The 20965-nt window shown below is 41.1% G+C and overlaps 2 protein-coding genes across 2 annotated transcripts; one reads left to right on the forward strand and one right to left on the reverse strand.

The window, feature by feature from the left end:
* Positions 1 to 723: 723 nt before the first annotated feature.
* prkar1aa (protein kinase, cAMP-dependent, regulatory, type I, alpha (tissue specific extinguisher 1) a) lies at positions 724 to 10177 on the reverse strand. The gene is made up of 11 exons (XM_079281496.1): positions 10126 to 10177; positions 7639 to 7826; positions 7083 to 7211; positions 5825 to 5916; positions 5686 to 5747; positions 5563 to 5609; positions 4780 to 4938; positions 4610 to 4670; positions 4400 to 4521; positions 3413 to 3494; positions 724 to 3217 (listed from the first exon to the last, which is right to left on the reverse strand). The coding sequence occupies exons 2-11, from the start codon at positions 7810 to 7812 to the stop codon at positions 3045 to 3047; spliced, it is 1101 nt and encodes a 366-aa protein (XP_079137622.1). The 5' UTR covers positions 7813 to 7826; positions 10126 to 10177; the 3' UTR covers positions 724 to 3044.
* Positions 10178 to 10958: 781 nt separating this feature from the next.
* LOC306786544 (actin-related protein 2/3 complex subunit 1A-A) lies at positions 10959 to 20104 on the forward strand. The gene is made up of 10 exons (XM_079281344.1): positions 10959 to 11066; positions 11851 to 11966; positions 13370 to 13474; positions 14108 to 14330; positions 15220 to 15327; positions 16429 to 16635; positions 16965 to 17040; positions 17205 to 17395; positions 18387 to 18477; positions 19336 to 20104. Exons 2-10 carry the CDS (start codon positions 11903 to 11905, stop codon positions 19339 to 19341), a joined length of 1071 nt encoding a protein of 356 aa, XP_079137470.1. The 5' UTR covers positions 10959 to 11066; positions 11851 to 11902; the 3' UTR covers positions 19342 to 20104.
* The last annotated feature ends 861 nt before the right edge of the window (positions 20105 to 20965 follow it).

The raw sequence follows: 20965 nt of genomic DNA on the forward strand, positions 1-20965 counted from the left end.
AAGTTTCAGTCTTTTTGAACCTCACATCTGTGTTTCATCTTCCTTGAATTAAACAATACTAAGTATTTAGAAATGCAAGACGTGACTCAAGTTTGTTCTTTTCTGTTGCTATTATTGAAATATAGTTCTGTTTTCAAAACATTTCCTTTCCCTTGATGTTCTTTTTTATCCCTTTTCAAATATGGTTCAGATTATACAGAGCATTTTGCTAAAGTTGATCTTTTGTTGTGTCGTGGTTTTGGTTGTAGCTCGTTTTTCTCAACCACTTACTTTCTCCTGTTTATTGTTTCAGACAAAGTTTCTATTCACTCTGACATGAAGGACACACCTGCACATACAATTAAAACGAGCAATTTGACCTTCATGAAATTCGAATTAAACTAAATTAAACTTGTATGTTTCTTTTTTTTTTGTTTACCTCTATTTTACAGTTTATAAGAGTAACAACCTCTGAAAATGTGTCCTCTTATTGTCAAACTATGATGCCAACACTCAGCGTTGGTTAGTTCTCTGCAGGTTATATCTTATGACCTCAGGGTCTCTTAAATACTTCCAGAGTGAAGCTGTAAGAGACTGACCCCCTGCCCGACACAGACGATGACATAGCCTCCATCTGACTTGAAGCTTGCCTGTTAATTAAGGCTGTAAACAGGTGGGTGAGAGAGGCTTTGTAGCTGGCTTTATACTTGGCAATCAAACTTGCTCACTTGAAGTTTAATGATGTTTATCTCCTCAGGATGGAAATGTACCTTTCACAAAGCACATGAACACACAAACACACGTCTGTACGCACACACAAAAACATGCAATGTGAGGAATACTCACAGCTGGTTGTAGTGTTGCATCTTCTTGATTCCACAGCAGAAACTCGTTTTCAAAAATTCAAGTACATTTTGACATGAAAGCACATGGGGATAGCTGTGATGAAAGAAGTACTCAGATCCTTTACTCAATTAAAAGTACTGATAACACAATGTAAAAATATTGAATTACAAGTAAAGTATTATGAGCTAAATTTACAGTTTTAAAAGTAAAGTACTTGTATTCAGAAAATCCCTGTCATCAGATATATTACATTCTTCATACTGATGCTTAAGGCTACTTTATATACAGTTAGGTTTAGGCCATCCATGAACTGCATACTGGAGATATCTGCAGATCCTGTAATGGCTGGCACCCTCTGCTGGAATAAAGTGGTATGCCTTGTTAGTCCAGTTTTACTGTATGCCTCCAGAGCGGCTGCTGCAACATTACAGCAAGACAGCTATGTGCAACTCCGCTCTACAAAATGGTATGTGTGCCCCTTTTACACAGCAGTAAGTATCTATGTACTTTTCTTAATCACACTACAGATATACAGGAAGTGACTGTTATGCCAATGAGTTTATTGGCAGTTTGGTTTCGAGATGTTCTATTATTTATTGTTTCCAATATGTCCCTTCATGAACGCTGACCAGAGAGATGGAAATAGCAGAAAACATGAGTGATCAGACCTGGTTGCCTGTGACACACACAAGCAACCCTATTTGGGTGGCTGTGCTGCTGCTTGTCAGAAAGTCTGATCTTCCAAGAGGTACCTTTTTATTAAGTATTGACCTGAGCTCCCTTTAAATGTTGGGATCAGACAAACTCGAAACACCTTTCCTTTGATTAAATAGTTTTGTATAATCACAAAATCTGTAAAAAAACAAGTCATTTACTTGAAATATATAGATTTGTAGCAGAGGTGTAAATAGAACCAGCAGACCTGGACGTGTTCAGAAAGTATTTAACAAACCCTAAATGTGGAGAATTTCACCCAGAAATATCGTAACATTTAAAGAGCAAAGGGTAAACAAAGAGAACATGTAATTTACTAATTAAATGTTAAAAAACACAAAAATGAAATCATGGAAAAAGAGCAATATAAAAATGTTGATTGAGATGTAAGAACCTGAACGGTTACACAGAAGAGATGAAATGGAGTTGTTGAGCGCTATTTAAAATAAGCAGTGTCAGGAGAAATTGACCAAAATGGTCAAATTTAACTAGAGACTAAATGTGCTTTTTTTTAAATCTCATTTTCTCTTCCTGGGTTAAAACACCCTCCATACTGTAGAAGTATGACTGGTACACCTGCAAACTGCACACGCTGATGTTTAGCATCTGACTTTAGCATGTTAGCATGCTAACATACTAAAGTTCGCACTGCAGCTGAGCATGATGGGAATGTCATTGGTTTTGCAGGTCAGAGACCGAAGAACTGGACGAATTTGAATTTGGACTTGAGGGTGCTAGACGAGAAGTTATTACAATTCACTGAGAGGGAGACATGAACAGATCACATTATAGTTGCTGAGATATTTCGGTCCGGACCAAAGACCCAAACATCCATCCCTAGAACCCGGCCGCTAGCTTAAAAATAACATCGATACAAATGATGGCAAAACATGAAGCTCAGTCAGCATGAAAACATCTGTACACCATCTCTGTGAACACTGGAGATCTCCAGAGCAGACTAAGCTAACTGTGCATCCACACCGTCAACATGTTGGACTTAATACTGCAAAACGGATAATGTGACAATGTTTAGGTTCGTCAGCCCCATCGAGCTGTGGAACGAACTACTTTAAACCATTCCTATTTCAATGCTCCCCTTCATATCCTGTCTTAATAGGACATCAGCTGATGGAGCGACATGATCCATTGAGACTATAAAATGCTTTATATCTTATAGATTATTTCATTTTATCTGTGCATTTTGGATAAATATTCCCACTTGAATAATCTACTCACAGTGATCAGTGTGAAGGCACGGTCAGTTGTGCATACACCATTATTTAAATCTTAGCTACACTTTCAAAGTGTGTATTTGGTTTTAGGATTACAGCTTCAGGCGATGAAGCTCAAAACTCACAGAAAACTAAATCGCGTCACCTGAGAACTTACAAAAAAAATAAAACAAGTAAGAGGAGTAACAGATGTCTTGAAGTCTTCTTTTGTGGGGTCCACGTGCGTTGGTGGCCCCTGCAGCAGAGGAAAGGAGGGCCAGAGGGCCGACAAGCTCAGACAGAGAGGGACACAAAGCTGTTGTACTGCTCAATGTTTCTCTTCAGGATGTCAGAGCAGGGACCCAGGACTCGCTCGAACCGGGGCCGGTCCAGTTTGACACACTTGAGGGGACCGCATGCAACAACAGTTGCAGCACGGGGCCGGTTCATCAGCAGGGCGATCTCACCTGAGGGACATGGGGAAGGTTCACGCAGGTAAGTCACACTGCTGATGGTGTCCTGCTTGGTTTTGTATTATGTATTTGAGATATTTCTAATTCCACGCCATGCTTTGAATGTTAACACGACAATAACAGCTGGTGGAAAGGTTCCTGTGCTGTAGATAGCAGATGTTGTCAGCGTCTTGTGTTTGTCTGACTTACCAAAGTAATCCGAGGGTCCAAGTCTGCCGACCTCCACAAACTCCTCGTCCTCCGACCGCCTCTGGAGCACCGCTGCTGTCCCCTGATAGCACAACAAAAACATCTTGAACTACATATCCCAGAAATGTAACATTTCTTTCATAAACGGTCACTTTAGACCCTAAGTTTGCACACCGCCCGCATTGTTGGCTTGGATTTTCAAAGTAACTTATCACATTCGTTATCTTGCTCGCTAGTTACTTTACCACTTGGCACATTTTTCAATTCAATTTATTTTTGTACAGACCAAAATCACAAATTCTCCTCAGAGGGCTTTACAATCTGTACACGTGACATCCTCTGTCCCAGGACCCTCACATCAGAACAGGAAGAACTCCCCCAAAACCCCTTTAACGGGAGAAAAGAGGGAGAGACCTGAGGGAGAGCAACAGAGGAGGGTCCTCTATCAGGATGGACAGGAGTGTGATAGATGTCATGTGTACAGAATGAACAGCATAACAGTTCGAACATTTTACACTGTAAATGACAACTGAATGGATGATGTGTGCTTATAATATACGAAAGGGTTTGTTTCTATAACAATAGTAAATACAGCCGGTTCATCCCCCATACACAGTACTGGAGCTTATGATACCTGTGATCACACCGGTCTGCGATGAGTCAGGTGGGATTAGTTTTAATCATAAAATGCACACGGTCTGATATGAAATAAATATACATTTTATGATTGAAACTAATCATTATCAGACATTGACACTGTCCCAGTCTGCTTTTTCATCACCATACCGATGACACCAGGGACGACCCCCACCAGCAGGTTGGTCTCACAGACAGCTGTTCCACTGCCTCAGCTCCCCGGGTGGAACATCATTTATATTGCTAGGATGTAGGTTTAACAGGGGTACCACACCAAAGAATGTGTGCGGAACCAAATGTCCTGTACCAACCGATCTGGGTTGACTAGAGCCTGCAGAAGGTGGTGTGTACCTCCAGGATGATGAAGAACTCATCGCCAGGCTTTCCCTGCACCACAATCTTCTGGCGGTCCTCAAACTGCACAGTCTCCATGGCGTCAGCCACCGTCAGACGCTCCCACTTATCCAGAGACTCTGTTCAGGGGCAACACTCAGGTCATCAGGTCAAAGACAGCTTTGCTTTGAAAACAAGATGGTCCAGTCAGTAAACAGAAGTTCTTACCGAGAATGGACACCTTGCTGAGGAACTCCTCATACATCTTGCGCTTTCTCAAAGTGCTTCCCTAAAAAGCAAAAACAAATGCATTGTGACATTTCCTCAACAACTCATTGTTCTCATAACTTTATGGTCAGCTTTGTCCTGTACCATCAATGTACCATCAATCAGCCTACCATCAATATTCTCCTGTAGCTGTCTCTGTCAATGCCCCACAGCTTAACATTGGACTTGGCACGGACTGTAGCTGCTCGAGGGGTTCCGTAGATCAGAGCCAGCTCCCCAAAACTGCCTCCCTCACCAATGCTGGTCACCAGTTCGTTGTTCACGTATACCTAAGAGGAGCCACAACAGATGTGACCAGGTTTCTAACGACAACGCAGGGTCACAAGTCTCACCTCTATCCATTACAGCTTCCACGTGACACAATGATGCTAGTCTATATACAAAGTACAGCTGACAGACCAAACCCTAAGGTCTCCCTGCAAAGCCACTGCCTCATAATTATCATTATGAGCGTAAACAGCAGACCCATCCAATCATCTCATTATTACAGTCCTGTGACAGCCTCAGATAACTGACTGCTTCCTTTGTTATCAGAGCATTTGATTCATTGATTGTTGTCAGGATGTCATGACAATTTCAACAAATACAAAAACTAATTGTACAGACCATCAGATTAAACATGAAATCACCGCATAACAGCATATGTGGAAAACAATGAGGCACTAAGTAAGATTTCTGTTGCTGAAGTTAAAGCTCTGTTGATATAGATTTCTTGGACACTTGGGGGCAGCAGAAGCAGCTGGACCACAACTCCACAGAACAATAGGCTTCATCGGGATGTTCGTTCTTCTTAACAGAATACAAACGAAAGATAACTTTTTTTAAATTCGTAATACCACTGCCCGATGTTTTCCAGTTCAGAACTAAACAAAAAGATAAGAAAGAGATCTTACATCAGTCTCTCCCAGGTCAATGACATAGAAGTTGTCTCCCTCATCACCTGGAACAGGAGCAATGAAGAGGCCCATAAATGAATGAACACAATCTTTAAATGAAATGCTGTGTGTAAAACTCACCTTGTTGGATGACAGTTTCTCCAGCGATGTAGTTGACAGAAAACATCGCGTCAAAAATGTCACTGGAGGGACAGAAATCAAGGCGATTAGCTGGAAATCAAAAAGGCTAGTTAACTACCAAGCGCACAGGTGGCGTTACCTCCTCTCATTGTCGTCCAAGTGGGCAAACAGCACGTTCCTCTCCATGGCTTTGGACAGCGCCGCCATGCTCTTGTAGTCTTTGGGGATGACCTTAGATGAAAAAGCTTGTTTAGATTTCACAGGAACATTTCAGTGAATATTAAGACTACGATATACTAGAATCACAATCAATATTGCAAGTCAATATAGTATATAGAGTAAATGTATACTTTTATATTTTCAAAAGGACTCCTTTTATTTCTTTCAGGGGACTTTTAATTCCTTATGCCACATGTATTTACCAGCTATAATTATATCCATCAGTTACATTTAAATGAATGGGGCGTGGTTTTCTCACAGACGCAGACCAACCCAACAGCACAAGCTAGCACACCCACGGAAGGTCCATCTCTGGCGCTGCTCTCACTCTCCTCCCAGTGAAGTAGCCTCCTAGTGGCCGGGTGCTCTCCGCGTGTGCTGTGCTAGCCAGATAATTCCTGTTCTGATTGTGGTCAGATAAACAGTAAATTCATTCAAGTCAGTGCCCCATAGCGATCTCAGTGGAAAGGTGTGCAGCCTAGCTGCGTAACCGATACCCCCTCACACTGGAAGACGGCTTGTTCAGTGACCTCTGACCTAGGTAACGAACATACCCCTCAAAATATACATGCAAGACCGTCTCAGCCTGCTTAGGGGGGAAAAAGCCAGGATAACTTAATACACTAGCCACGGCCGTATCACTTATACCCCAACAGCCGGATATCAACGTGTGTGTGTGTGTGTGTGTGTGTGTGTGTGTGTGTGTGTGTGTGTGTGTGTAATAGGTGTCGGAGGACTGGAAGTACTCCGGGATGGACCTGCTTCTACGAGCTAATGTTAGATGATGCTGTTCAGTATTATGTGAGGTACTAACTTGGTTGGCTCACATTGTTTTTGATGCTCTGTTTATGTATCTTATATGATGTTGCAGAGTGATTATAGTGCTGAGACATCAGCTGTTGTGTTTTTAGTGAAGCAATAGATAGAGGCTGCCCTTCATATCCACACAGGATTCTTCCTCCAGCGGTAGTGTAATTCATATTTTCCACATTAATAATTATAATAAGTATTATTTCACTTGCCTGCAACCCATCCACTATTAATCTGAATGTTCATTTTAAAACCCGACCTGCCCGATCCACGGGAGTTGGTAGTTAATAGGTTGATTATTGATTTGTGCAGCTTTAAAGACAGTATTTAAGACAGGTGTGTGAAAACATGAAGACAAGACAACAGACCTTTCTGACATAGGAGGCAGTGTCTTCCTCAGTGTACACCTCCGCACTGATGGCTCCCCTCCGGTTCCGAGGCCTCACCACAGGGTTCATGGTTGGAGAGTTCATGGGTGAAATAAACCCGTCGTCCTCCTGCATGACAACAGGTTCACAAAACCACACCAGTGACACTCAAGAAAACAGACTGCTTGTACTGCAGTAAATCAAAAAAGGTCAATTTACATAGGTCAGTTAAATGGTAAATGGACTGTACTTGTTCCTCTCTTTTCTAGTCTTCAGACCACTCAAAGCTCTGTATGAATGTCATCATATATCCATTCATACACTGATGACAGGGCTACCATGCATCAGAACTATCTCATATTCATATAACATTCATACACCGTAGGCACAGCTCTGGGAGTGGAGTGTCTTGCCCAAAGACACATCGACATGGACTAGTGGAGCTGGGGATTGAACTGCCGATCCTCTGATTGAAGGACGACCCGCTGTACCACTGAGCCCAGATGTGCTTAAGGTTTGCTCAACGAGACATGCTGTCACATGTGTCAGTATGCACCTTTGCCAGTTTTTCGAAGTAGTCCCTGATAAAGGCAATGGGCCGGTCCGGCCGGGTCATGCACAGCTTGACGATGCATTCCTTCATCATAGCCTGGATGCCGTGTTGCTGGATATAGTCCTCACACTGTTGAACGCTCAGCTCCCCCTCCCTGCTTGTACTGCTCGATGCCATCTTTGTCTTGTGACCTGAAGGGAGATGAGATGGAAACATAACCAACAAATCAGGAAGCTGTCTTGTGCCATGCTGAATTGATGTGCAGCTTAAGTTAAATGTTACCTAGGATTGAAATTTACAAATAGCATATCAAGTATGAAGAGGATAAAGCAACCATCATGACATTTTACTGTTATATTCAAAGCTTCTATAGAAGCTTCAAATGTCTATCGGCATAATTTATGAGATCATCACTCTTAAAAAAAAGGAATTAAATAGATTTATTGTTATTGTGGTTGTGTAAATGTAACAGCAGTGAAAATGTTATTTTTGAAAGGCTAAGCACCAACAAATATGGATTGAAGCAGACAATTTTGTAAGATAAAAATGTGAATTTTGGAAATTCAATCTTTTTCAATACATTTACATTACATTGGACTGAGAACTGCAACAAATTAACATTACAGAGACAACGTCGCTCACAGTGTGTGTGTGTGTGTGTGTGTGTGTGTGTGTGTGTGTGTGTGTGTTAGAGAGAGGGAGGGGGAAGAGAAGGTGGAAGCTAATAAAACCTATTTAATACAACACACACCTGGTTTGTGAGGCGCATTCCTAACTTGGCAACCAGAGCCGACACTGAAGACATACTGATTTCAGCGGCATTTGAAACATTATGTGGTGATTGAAAAATGTGATTAACAATTTGAAATCTCTCTTATACACAATGTTTAACCTAATAAATGAAATCATGATTGGAATTTCGAGTGTTTTCTTACTTTTAGAGTACTTTAAACTTCTGTTCAAACGTACAGCCCTACTACCAACACTACTGAAGGCTGCTGTGACGGGCAAACACAAAAGGCGAACTGGAGCTGCTTGGGTGAGCGAGCAGAACAGTGTGTCAAACGTAAGGCAGCAGATATAGGCCCAGCTGATGTTGCAATACGCATCGCAATCCAAAAGCATAAATGCTGAATTTGCAAAAACAACCAGTGTTTCTGCTGGTAAAGCTGCCCACACATGATCAGCGGTACCATCGCTCTGCCCTGGCTGTGCCATTGTTTTCCTATGGGGAGAGCGGTGAAGCCAAACTAGGCAGAAGTGCTACCCTTGACGTGACCCACCACCAAGTACTGCGTTCAAATTTGAAATCATTTCAACTTTGACCTCAGTTGCAGCTGACCTTTTAAAGCTCAACCAAGGACATAATAGCTTTATGTGACGTAGCCACATTTTGATGACGGTTACTTGCACTGTGCTTTGCCTCTACATTGTGGCTGCACTATGCTCTGAGTCCTACCTCCCGGTGAGGGAGAAGCACATTTCTTGTCATCTGGAGGCATCTCAACGTTCTGCCTTGGTAGCTAAAAACTCACAAAAGAAAAATAGTAGGAACTGAATGTATGTTAACTCCAGTTCTATGACTACGAGAACTGCAGGGAGACGAAGTAGGACAGCTCTTTGATGTGGGCCACAGATGTGACCCATGACCAGATTATAACAGTGTATACAAATGGAGTGCAGTGAGGATCCAGACATAAACATTTTTGTATATTCATTTCTACTACAAATGCATCTCAGTTCCAAAAAACACCTGCTTAATTAATAATAATAATTGGTATTGGCTCTGGTAAAACCATATCGGTTGATCCACAACAATTATTTGACACTGCCAAACATTCAAGGCTTGATTGGCAACCAAGCAAAGCTGGCAACTGCTCAGGGGCCCCATACCTCCTGGGGCCCCAAAATGAACAGTGTGTGAGAGTTGGAAACATAATTTCAGTAACTTTAAATGTGGTAAACTCCTCTATGCACTGTACTTTACTGGAGCAGTGGGCATGGCACAAAGGACTTAAGCAGCAACACGGAAATGTATCTTACACAATAAGTTACGTCATACATATTTCTATGAAAGGAATGTTGTTGAGCAGGTTAGCGAGCGTTAAATGTAAGCTGCTAAACAGTTAGCTAACCAACACTAAAGTTAGTTAACTTAGCTAACGTTACTTTCATAAAGCTTAATTTCCGCGTAACGTTAGAGCAAAGTTAACAAAGGACGCTTCTTGGCTGCAAATGAAACGCCAGTCAATGTGATACCAATACAGTTGCTGTTATTACACTTTAGGATTTCTTATGATTCGCCATCTTGAAAAGTAACCACTTAAATTAGCTTTAAATTAGCTTAGCGAGCTAACCATTAGCACCCGCTGTCCCACATCAAAACAATGGCAAAAGCAAACCCTAAGAAGTGACAAGCTTTGAACAAATGCACCCTATAAAAGGGTGACAACTAATTATTCACACCGCAAACTACATGAAAGTCCTCACCAAATATGAAACGACGTGTGTCCTTGTTGTTTTTCTTCTTGCCAGCAGAAAACCACCATTTCCGCCTGGAGTTTTTTCAGAATAAAAGGGTCCCCTCAAAAAATAGTATGTCTAATTTAGAAACTTCTTCTTCTTCTTTTTGATTTTATGGCGGATGGCATCCAGTGAATGGTGCATTCATTTAGAAACTCCTTGTCTTCACAGAAATTAAATTATAAACAACAAATTGTATACCAGTACAGTACGCATTCCATACAACTATGGCAGGACCTTGAATTTGGGTATACTAAAACTGAAAACAACTTTCTGTGTTAGGCTTTAACAATCAGTCAACGAATTGATTAGTCAACTGACAGAAAATAAATGGTCTGCTATGTTGATAATTGCTTGGTTTCAATAATAATATTAATAATAATAATTAAAAAAAACAGGTATCAACTGTTTCCAGCGTCTCAGCTCAGCTCAGAATGTCTTTGGGTTTGGACTGTTGGTCGGACAAAAGGGGGCTATTTGAAGACATCATCTCTGTAAGATTACATTTTGCATTTGTCACTATTTTGTAACAGTTTTATAGAGTAAATATATATTTTTGTATAAATACATATATATATATATCAATATTTACAAAAACAACTAATTTGCTATACATATATTTGATGTGTCATATATATGACGCATACATCTTTCTAACAGGGGTTGTTTTTGTATGTTTTGGTGTGAATATTGTAGCGTGCCTATCTCTCTGCTCAAGACAAGATGTTTGCTCAACAGCTATTTGCAGACACACCCACCTTTCTTCCCTCCCTTCAGTAATAACACAGTCACTTCCTTCAGACAGACTGCACCGCTTCATTCGTGTCGACTGCCCAGAGTCCACGAATACAGCCCTGCACCTTTAACCACCAGCACACATTCAACCTGAACAAATATACAGACCAAAGGTAAGTAATGACCTCAGCTCGCTTTGTTTTTGTCACATCTAATCAGCTTGCTATGTTTTGATCACTTGTGAAAGTGGTTCATGCTTTCTGTCTGGTCCACATAGCTATGACCGTAACAACCACATTATTCCCTCCATTCCGGACACTCTAGTCTGTCTGTTTGATAAGTCATTGGAAAGGTGAAATGTACGAGTCAGCTATCATTTTAGACTCAAAACCTTTCAAACTGTGAGGAATTAACTGCAAACTGTAAATGGTATGTTGTCCGGCAGGTAGCTGCTTTATTTATTGTTTTAGCTTTATTTTATTTTAATCCAGAGATTGTTACGAAATCTCTGGATTTCAGGTTATCGTTAGAGAGAAGAGAAAAATACACACGTGCCAGATTGTGTTTGTACAGTGTGCACCACACCTGATAAAGGTGTAGCCTACTGCTATCGCACAGTCATTACTCACATGGCTAACAATCAGTAAAAGGGAAAATTGTCCTCATAAGTAACCTCATACAAGCATACTGAAAGTCTGCACATAAAGCAGATGTACCTACTTTCTTAGGACCTAAATTCCAAGTATCCACTACACTAAGTAACACCAATCTGGTGTGGTGACTAAGGATGTCATGATTAAATAAGAGTATGAAAGTCTAATACCACCAACTTTATAATCCCCTGCTCACATCAATTCACAAGCCAAATACAACACACTAGTGCTTTGTCTGTAAAGTCATGCTGCTCTACAAAATGTCTCCCTGTCCCCCTCCCTGTCGTCATCCTGGGACCTGCAGCAACACATCTGCAGATCTACATTCCAGCAGCCTCGCCTGCCTCTGTTCAGACATGTCGCTCTACAGTTTTGGCCTGGAGCCACTCTCCTGCCACACCTGGAACAAAGACAGGACCCGTAGGTGAACCAGCAAACAGACTTACATACATACCTACATATGTGCAGTATTCAATATTCTCCATAATGTATGGGTTCAATACAGGGTGGGACCACACTTGCAATTCAGAATGTAGATACATTTCCTCCCTTCTCTAATTGCATTAATGTTGCATGGAGAACCGCAGGGAATCTGATTATCAAAGCAGGAAATGGACGCAAAGAGCTTTATTGCATGCATCTGACTGCACTTCAGTTGCAGGATGTCTACTGCTGTTTTTGCACTTGGTATTACAGTTTTGTTAAACACTGCAGTGATTTGAACTTGTTCTACACACTTTACATCCTGCTTTTGTACATTTATGGCAAAAAGGATTGACTACGTTCAACGTTGTAACTCTGTTATGTTGTTCATTCTGTAGTGTACACGTGACATTTACTGCACTCCTGCGCATCCTGGGATAGGAGTCCCTCTGTTAAGGGAGTTTTTCCTTATCCAACATAAGACTCCAAGAACAGAGGATGGCGTATGTTGTACAGATTGTCAAGCCCTCTGAGGCAAATATGTGATTTGTGATATTGGGCTGTACACAAAAAGTCAATTGAATTGAATGGCCCAAGTTTCTTAGCTTTGCAGTTATTTGGTCATAAACCAAATTTAAATGTTGACCTGATGATGGATCTAGATGGAAAGACAGAGGATCATCAGAGTTATAACTCATATCTAATCTAATAATCTAATGTGCAGACTGAGTACATTCCTGGCATGCTCCCCAGAGGATGAATCCTTTCCATTTTGGGATAGAATGGTTTTCATGAACGGAAACAATATTCAATATCGTACATATTATCATATGCATTATTAAATCAATTTAATTTAATTTATTTGTATAGCCCAAAATCACAAATCACAAATCTGCTCAGAGGGCTTTACAATCTGTACACATACGACATCCTCTGTCCTTTGACCATTGCATCGGAGAAGGAAAAACCCCGCCCCCCCAAAAAAAACCTTTAATGGAGGAAAAAGGAGGAAACCTGAGGGAGAGCAACAGAGGAGGAAGGCCAATATCTCCAATTGCAAAAACACAATTTCAAATCAAACTGGGCAGATTACGCTTAAATTGACTCAATATACATTCATGCTCCTCAGAGGATCTCTTTGACCTCTGTATAATCTTCTCACTACTAACTTTGCACACATTATAACTAAAGGTGATATTTCCATGGCATGTTTCTGTATATATTCAAAAGACAAACCCTGTACCTTTCCATCACACATATTGCAACAGACTGATAGAAATGACAATTGCACATCCATACTCATTAGATGAAGACCATGTCATAATCACTACTTCTGTGTTGTATTACGATCATAAAATGGTTCAAATGCCTAACCTTTGTGCACACATATTTCTTTGCAGAGATTGCAGTGAGTCCTAACAACAATGTGGTGAACATCTATGAAAAGAAAGGCAAAGAGTGGGTCAAGATCCACGAGCTGACTGAGCACAGTGGACGAGTCACAGGTTCGGTAACTTATATCAGCCAACTGAATGATAGATGGGATGTGACTTATTTGACCACATCCATTTGAGTGAGAAAACGTGAGATGGGGCCAAGTGCCTCAGGGCCAAGTTCACTGTGAGTCTGCTGTCTTTTTGTTATTTAACAAATTGAAAATTAGGGAGTGACTGTTCATCCTTGATCTTGGTATTCATTGTTTGATAATATAGACTTCACTCAAGGTCCACCTGCTAGCTCTTTCCAGGGCTGTCAGTCAAATCTCAGTCTTGATCAGTGAATGGAGTTTGCTCAGTTGTCATCACATGGCCAAAGGGTCCAACAGGGGGCAGGGGTGATGTTTGTGTTTATGGTTCATGGTTCATGGTAGAACTTTCCCTCAGGGTTTGGGGAGTTCCAATAAAAGACTGCCCCACCGCAAAGCACGAAGTAACGATACATTTGAGTTCAAATTTAATTATTTGGCCATATGGTGGTATTAATATCCACAATCTAGCGTTTCTTTTTTGATGGTGTTTTTGACGAGACAGAGATATAACTTGAAGAAAGTAAAGGTGGAATATATTTCCGAGTAGGAAGCATTGCATCGTTCATTGATCCTTAGACACTTTAATGGAGCTTCATAATTATGTCCACAGGCATTGACTGGGCCCCAGAGTCCAACCGCATCGTAACATGTGCCTCTGACCGCAACGCCTACGTGTGGACTCTGAAGGATGGAGTGTGGAAGCCCACCCTAGTCCTGGTGCGCATCAACCGTGCAGCCACCTGTGTGAAGTGGTCACCACTGGAGAACAAGTTCGCCCTGGGCAGCGGAGCTCGCGTCATCTCTGTGTGCTACTTTGAGAAGGAGAACGACTGGTGAGCGACACAGGATCAAGTCAAGACTATTCCTGTTTTGACTTGATCCTGGATCCTGTAAGACTTGAAGTGATATAGGTTTTGAAGGCCAAGACTATTGACTTCAATAGGGTTGGAGCCTAAGAATGGAGATGTTAGTCAACTGACAAAGAGATTAGAAAGTCAAACAACTATGGTAACATGCAGAAGCATGCAACAATTAGTGAAAACACAACTAAAGAATCGTGCTGCAGATATAGAAAATACAACCTAATATTCACACAAAATGTCTTTTGGATGCACTGATACCGATATCAGTAATGGGTATCAGGTCCGACACTGTGCTCATGTAGTCGTACTTGTAACATTACTGGTAAAACTATCCAATACCACGATGGCAATGTGAGGTTAACTTCTCGTCAGTTGAGCCTAATAGGCAACGACAACCTGATACCAACCCAATTAGTTTAGCTGTCAGACTGTCAGCTGTGGTTTCCGCCAGTGTATTGCAACGGTGTAATGTTTGAACTATTTAGCTGATAGCACAGTTAAAAAGTTAGACATTAATATCCCTACTGCAAACAATGCTCTGTTTGTATCAGTGAAACACAAAGTTGACTGTTAAAATGTCAGCAACAGCATTATGTTGTATGTTTAACTTGTACAGTCAGAAAGTGAGGAACATCTGATGAAAATAAAACGTGTTTTCAAAGTTATTTTTCGAGCTGCAATAGTGTTATAAAGTACTCATATTGGTACTCGGTTTCGCCAAGTACTTAAATGTAAGTATTTGCACTTCAAAATAAGTGGCTTCAGTTCATCCCGGATATGTCTCTTACCTCTTCCCTGACACACAACTTGTCATATTTGCATTCAATTTCAGGTTTTTACAATTCTCCTTTCCTTTCAGGTGGCTGAGTAAGCACATCAAGAAGGCCATTCGCTCCACCGTTATGAGTCTGGACTGGCATCCCAACAACATCCTCCTGGCAGCTGGGTCTGCAGACTTCCACTGCAGGTGACACAACCATCACTGTGACCTAAATAACCACACGTTGGAGCTCTGGACAATTGTCAATAAGCAACTAAATCAGTTCACATTCAGTTTCAATTCAGCCATTGCTACCCCAAATGGTATTGTGTTTTAATATACGTTGGGCTCTGCGCAGGCACCTCACCTCACCGATATCACTGATGCTCGGTAGATGGGTACCAATGATGTCCTGGGTGGTTCTAAACACCCGCTCCTCCTGTCCTGGGCCGTGCACACGCCATGCCAGTTTGCATTCAGTCTTGCTCGGGTGATGCTGTATGCTTCCTTGTCACCTGACCGAAAGGCAGAGTTGTTGCACTGGATTGAGCCCTCACCCCTACATTCATCCAGGCCTTCTGGTTGGGGAATGATTTGATTGTCTTTGTAATCACCACATAATCAGCACATTGCTGATATATGATGTCATTTTTAATGTACATTCCTGGGTGGTGGCTTATTTTGACCTGTTCAATCAGCTTCAATTAGCAAAATACTATGCGGTTGTTTAGGCATGTGTCCATTCATGACCTCATTCAGTTCCTGACGTGCATTTTTTACATTTTTATCTGGGGGATTGTAAAAAGCAGCACCGAAAAAACGGATGAATTCTCTGGGCAGATGATGTGGTCACACAGTCCGCCTCCCCTCTTCTTACCGAAGTCTTGCGTTCTGCCGACTTAACACTGCTTGCGTGTAAACGGAGTTTGGGCCTGTAGCAGATTTCTATGTTAGTAAAAGAAAAGTATTATTATCAACATAATAAATTATTTTATTAATATAGACTACCTTTTAATAGATGCATCACCTTAAAGATGCATTCATTCATTTTTCCTCTCCAAACTGTCAACACACATTATAAATATTATCATACCAAAAAGTTTTATTGTGAGCAAACAGTGACCTTTTTTCACATCAAGAGCAAAAACATGTATTTGGAGTTGTTATAATTGATTGAGCTTTAATTCAATTTACAGTATTTAATGATGTTTTTGCCATTCTTTCTCATCCAACTGTACAGATTAAGCAACACAACATTGGGTCCCAAAGCTAACAAACTACAACAGAACTCTCTACTATGCTCCTCAGGGTTTTCTCGGCCTACATCAAGGACATCGAGGACAAGCCTGGACCTACTGCCTGGGGGGCCAAAATGCCTTTTGGGGAGGTGCTGCTGGAGCATAAGGACTGTGGAGGCTGGGTGCACAGTGTCTCCTTCTCCCCCAGTGGAGACCAGCTGGCCTGGGTGGCCCACAACAGCAGCATCACTGTGGTCGATGCCGCCCAGGGGAAGGAGTGAGTTCAGCTGCCACACACTTATTCCATCAGTATGATCAGTATTTATATTCAGCTTAAATGGAGATGACGTATCTATGTTTTTATTAAGTGGATTAGTGACTAGATAAGACATCCAACATAAATCTAGACTAGATTCTATTTCCAACATAAATCTGATTTCTTTTTTTAGCAAACACACCAGGCCAGCAGCACTGCATGGCTTCTGAAAGACTGTTTTTTATGTTTGATATGTTTTCACTGACTAAAGCTGTTGTTTCATAGATGATTCTGTAAATAATGAAATGTCATTTGATATTACATCACCTTTCTGACATCTGTCCATCCAGGGTCACCCAGCTGACCACCAACCATCTGCCACTTCTGAGTGTGCTCTACGCCAGCCCCACTGAGCTTGTTGCTGCGGTAACTATCACCTGCTCTATGTATGTGTGTGTGTGTGTGTGTGTGTGTGTGCGTGTGTCCAGCAACTCCAAGAATGATCAACTATACTCGCTGCACCTTATTTAAAGCTGCATTAATCAATATTTTCGCATGAATAATGGATGAAATGATCTCTTTTATGTCAGGGTCATGACTGTTGCCCTTGCCAGTTCACCTATAAGGGTCCAGGTGCTCTTGAGTTTGTGAAGAAGCTGGACATCCCCAAGCAGACCTCCAAGGGCGGCATTACTGCCATGCAACATTTCCAGAACTTGGACAAGAGGGCCACTGATGAAGACAGCAACGAGCTGGGCACCCTTCACCAGAACAGCATCACGTAAGGGTGCTGCTGCTTCCACTTCAGTTGGCATCATTACCTCTACAGCGGAGGTACTGGACTACAAACACCAGTAGAAACCTATTGCTGTGGATCCAATAGCAGCACCATGCATTGTGGTTTGGCTATATCTCCTGAAGCATCAAGTTAAAAAGCAAAATTTCAGATTTTCTGCCATTACAATATTTTTTTGCAAAGCAGTTTTTATCACTCCTACAAATTTCATGTCTACTCCAAACTTGAGAGACATATTTGGATGAGCCCAAATGTGTTGTGCTTTTCTTTTTAAACATGCCATACGGATTATTTAAAAGGAAAGGGACGGTATTAACACGGAGAGAAGCTGAACATCGTTCATCACATCCTAACCCTAACAATAGAAGGCTGGTTGAAAACTGGTTCCTGTAGACATGTCTTTTTGACATGAATCTCCATTCACCATGAATGCAGGTCATTTCTACCAAATGTATATGTCACTTTAAACCTGCAAAGTTGTGTTACATTTTGCCAATACACATTTCAAATGGTGATGACTGAATGGTCATGAATCTGACTCTTGAAATGTTGCACAGTTCATCCGTAATATTCCCGGGTAAGAGGTGGGGTTTCTCCAAAAACCATCAGCCACTCAGCATGGTTGTCTTGCTCTATGTTTATGTTGTGCATTGTGATGCAGCTCGGAACCCACATGCAAATTAGACCTTTTCTTTTATTTGAACTACTTTATGACTTTATAGACGTTGTGGCCTTGCTGGAGGTACTGTATGCTCTGTCTAGCAATGCTACAGGTAACTTGAGAGCAGTCAGAGTCTCACTTATAAATTCCCCAAAAAGTGAGGGGTCTTTGGTTTGTACATCATGAATCAGCATATACTTCTCCCAGGTAAGTATGTGTTTTGTTGCTGTGCGTGTGAGCTCTGGGTGTCTCCAGAAATCACTGTTATTGTTGTTTTTGATGTAAACTGTGTGTGCATGTGTTGTGTCTTTGCAGTCAACTGTGTGTTGTATCTGGGGAGAAAGCCAAAGTGCAGAAGTACAGCAGTGTGGGTCTGGATGGAGCCATGGTGATGTGGGATTTTAAGGTACGTGTATCAAACTGTCTTCAATACATGAGTGAAACCTGATTTAGTAATTTGACTGTAAATATTTGTATCACACAATTGTACTTTAATGCAATCATCTTCAACATTGAGGAATTTGACTGGAGGTTATTTACTGTAATTGAAGGTGGATATTCTGTGAATAATCACATAAATATTTATTTGATTACTTTTATGGGAATAGAATGGAACATGTCTTGACTCAACTCTGAGACAACTGAGTAAAATCCATTCACTGCTATAGACCACAAGATGTGGTTCAAAGTTTAGACTATTTTGACAAACATGCGTGAGGTTATTTAGCACTGGTAATACTGGTAACTGCTGTTTCCGATGTTAAGAATAAAGCCTCACGCTCAATGACGGACACATTTCACATTCACTGACAAATAGTGTACCTTCAATTTATTCACGAGTATGAATGTTCAATCTTCATACATTATTGCAGGTGCACACTGGTTTATCGAATTTCCAGTTTTTATTAATAATTTAACAGTGAGATTGGGGAAAGTTGGTGATTTGGGAGCACTGTAACATTATCGCTGCAAAAGTAGTTTTCAGTCAAACGTTACGTACACAAACAGTTATAGGGCAACATTGTCTTTGAGTGTTTTATGAATCATGTAATTTAAGAGATTCATGACAGTCAAAATGTTTACAGAGGCTATATTTGCTGCTGATAACATTGTGAAGGAAGCACTGATCGAATGTTCAGTATTGAATGTGTGCTCAGCTGCAAGGCAAACATGTTGAGACAGAATCTGATGCGATCTGCCTTCAAAATACATCAGTCCAGCTGTGTAGGATGACTTCTAACATGTTCGTACTCTTTTTGTGCAGCATTGAAACTCCACCGATTGTCAGTCCTTGAGGTGTCAGAGGCTCAAATGACAACCACACCCTTGTGTCAATTACACTTTTATGGAATATAACTGCCACCACGGAAATACTGATGTGCTTCTGATTGACTGGAAACGACATTTGTCAATAAAAACTGTTTTGAATAAAGAAAGAGGATATTAACAGGCCAGACAATGCAACTTGTTCTTCACATTTCCATGCTGTGTATTCATTGTATTGGTATTTTACTTTATTTTTGTGACATTACTCCACTGCTACTGCTACTCCTGAGTTCCAAAGTTTGAGAAAACTACTTCTGGCCCCACAGTGGTGGAATGAACTCCCCACTGACGTCAGGACAGCAGAGTCGCTGCCCATCTTTCTCCGCAGGCTGAAAACTCACCTCTTCAAGGAGCCTCCCACTTAGCACTTATTATATTGTATTAGCACTTATTGGCATTTATTGTATTCATATTAGTTTGTCGCTGCACTGTACTTTGGCTCTGGTTTATGCTTAGATGCTTGTTTAAAAAAGGAGATGCACTTATGACTTCTGATGACGAGTAGTTCTGTTGAATACCGATGTTGAACACACTATTGTAAGTCGCTTTGGATAAAAGCGTCTGCTAAATGACTGTAATGTAATGTCATCAGGGTTGTCAGCTTGGTCTTGTATAATAGAAACCCTTTGGCCTGCCGACTTCTTTCTCAAGAGTAACCTAAATATGTCATCTAAATAAACCTCAGAGCTGTTACTGTTTTAAAACTACCTTTCATGATGGCTGTTACCCTTTCAATTAGCTTATGCTAATCCCTAATGCTAATTACTATGGAGCCAGGTCTCTGTAAAGATGTGGGCACACCTGTCACCAAACCTCCCATTGCTGGGAATGTCCGAAGTCTTAATGCGGCAGCAGCAACTGCGGTCAACTCAGCAGACACTTAAATTGTAGTGCACCTATACGCTGAAACTTACGGTAAACGCATTCAAACGTCGCAGATCGGGAGCGAGCGAAGGACTTTGCAAAGTTAGAGGAAAGATTAACGTGAGACAACTTCCGGTTTTCTACAGACGAACATCCGGTTTTCAGAATAAGATACCAACAAAGTATACATATTGCATAATGAAATTAGATTAAATTAATTATATTCACATTAAGTATAAAACATGCTACCTGCATCTCCTGAGTTAAAGGGAAAATACACCTAAATTGTGCGTAAAGTGTCTTTATTCTTTGATTTGAGGGTTGAGGGTTTGATTTGAGGGTTTGAAATATCTCTTATATCTCTATAATAAGTTTCAGCGTATAGGTGCACTACAATTTAAGTGTCTGCTGAGTTGACCAGGGAGATCTGAGTGTCTGCTGACTTGACCGCAGTCAGCAGCAGGGGGTCGAATAATCTGAGGTCAAGTCGGACAGTTTTCAGCATCCTTCAAAGAATAAACAGGAAGTCACGGAAACAGTTACTTCCTGTTAGATCCGATCTGTAGGCTGCTTGTAGTTTACAGAGCTCAATCGTATTTATTCATGTGTTTATAAATATATATTTATGTGGAAATGTGCGTGTATCTGTATTGTATGCTGTCATTTGTTATTTTTATGTGTGCCTGTGAAACACTTTGATGCTT

The sequence above is a fragment of the Melanostigma gelatinosum genome (genome assembly GCF_949748355.1).
Source record: "Melanostigma gelatinosum genome assembly, chromosome: 13".
Taxonomy (NCBI): Eukaryota; Metazoa; Chordata; class Actinopteri; order Perciformes; family Zoarcidae; genus Melanostigma; species Melanostigma gelatinosum.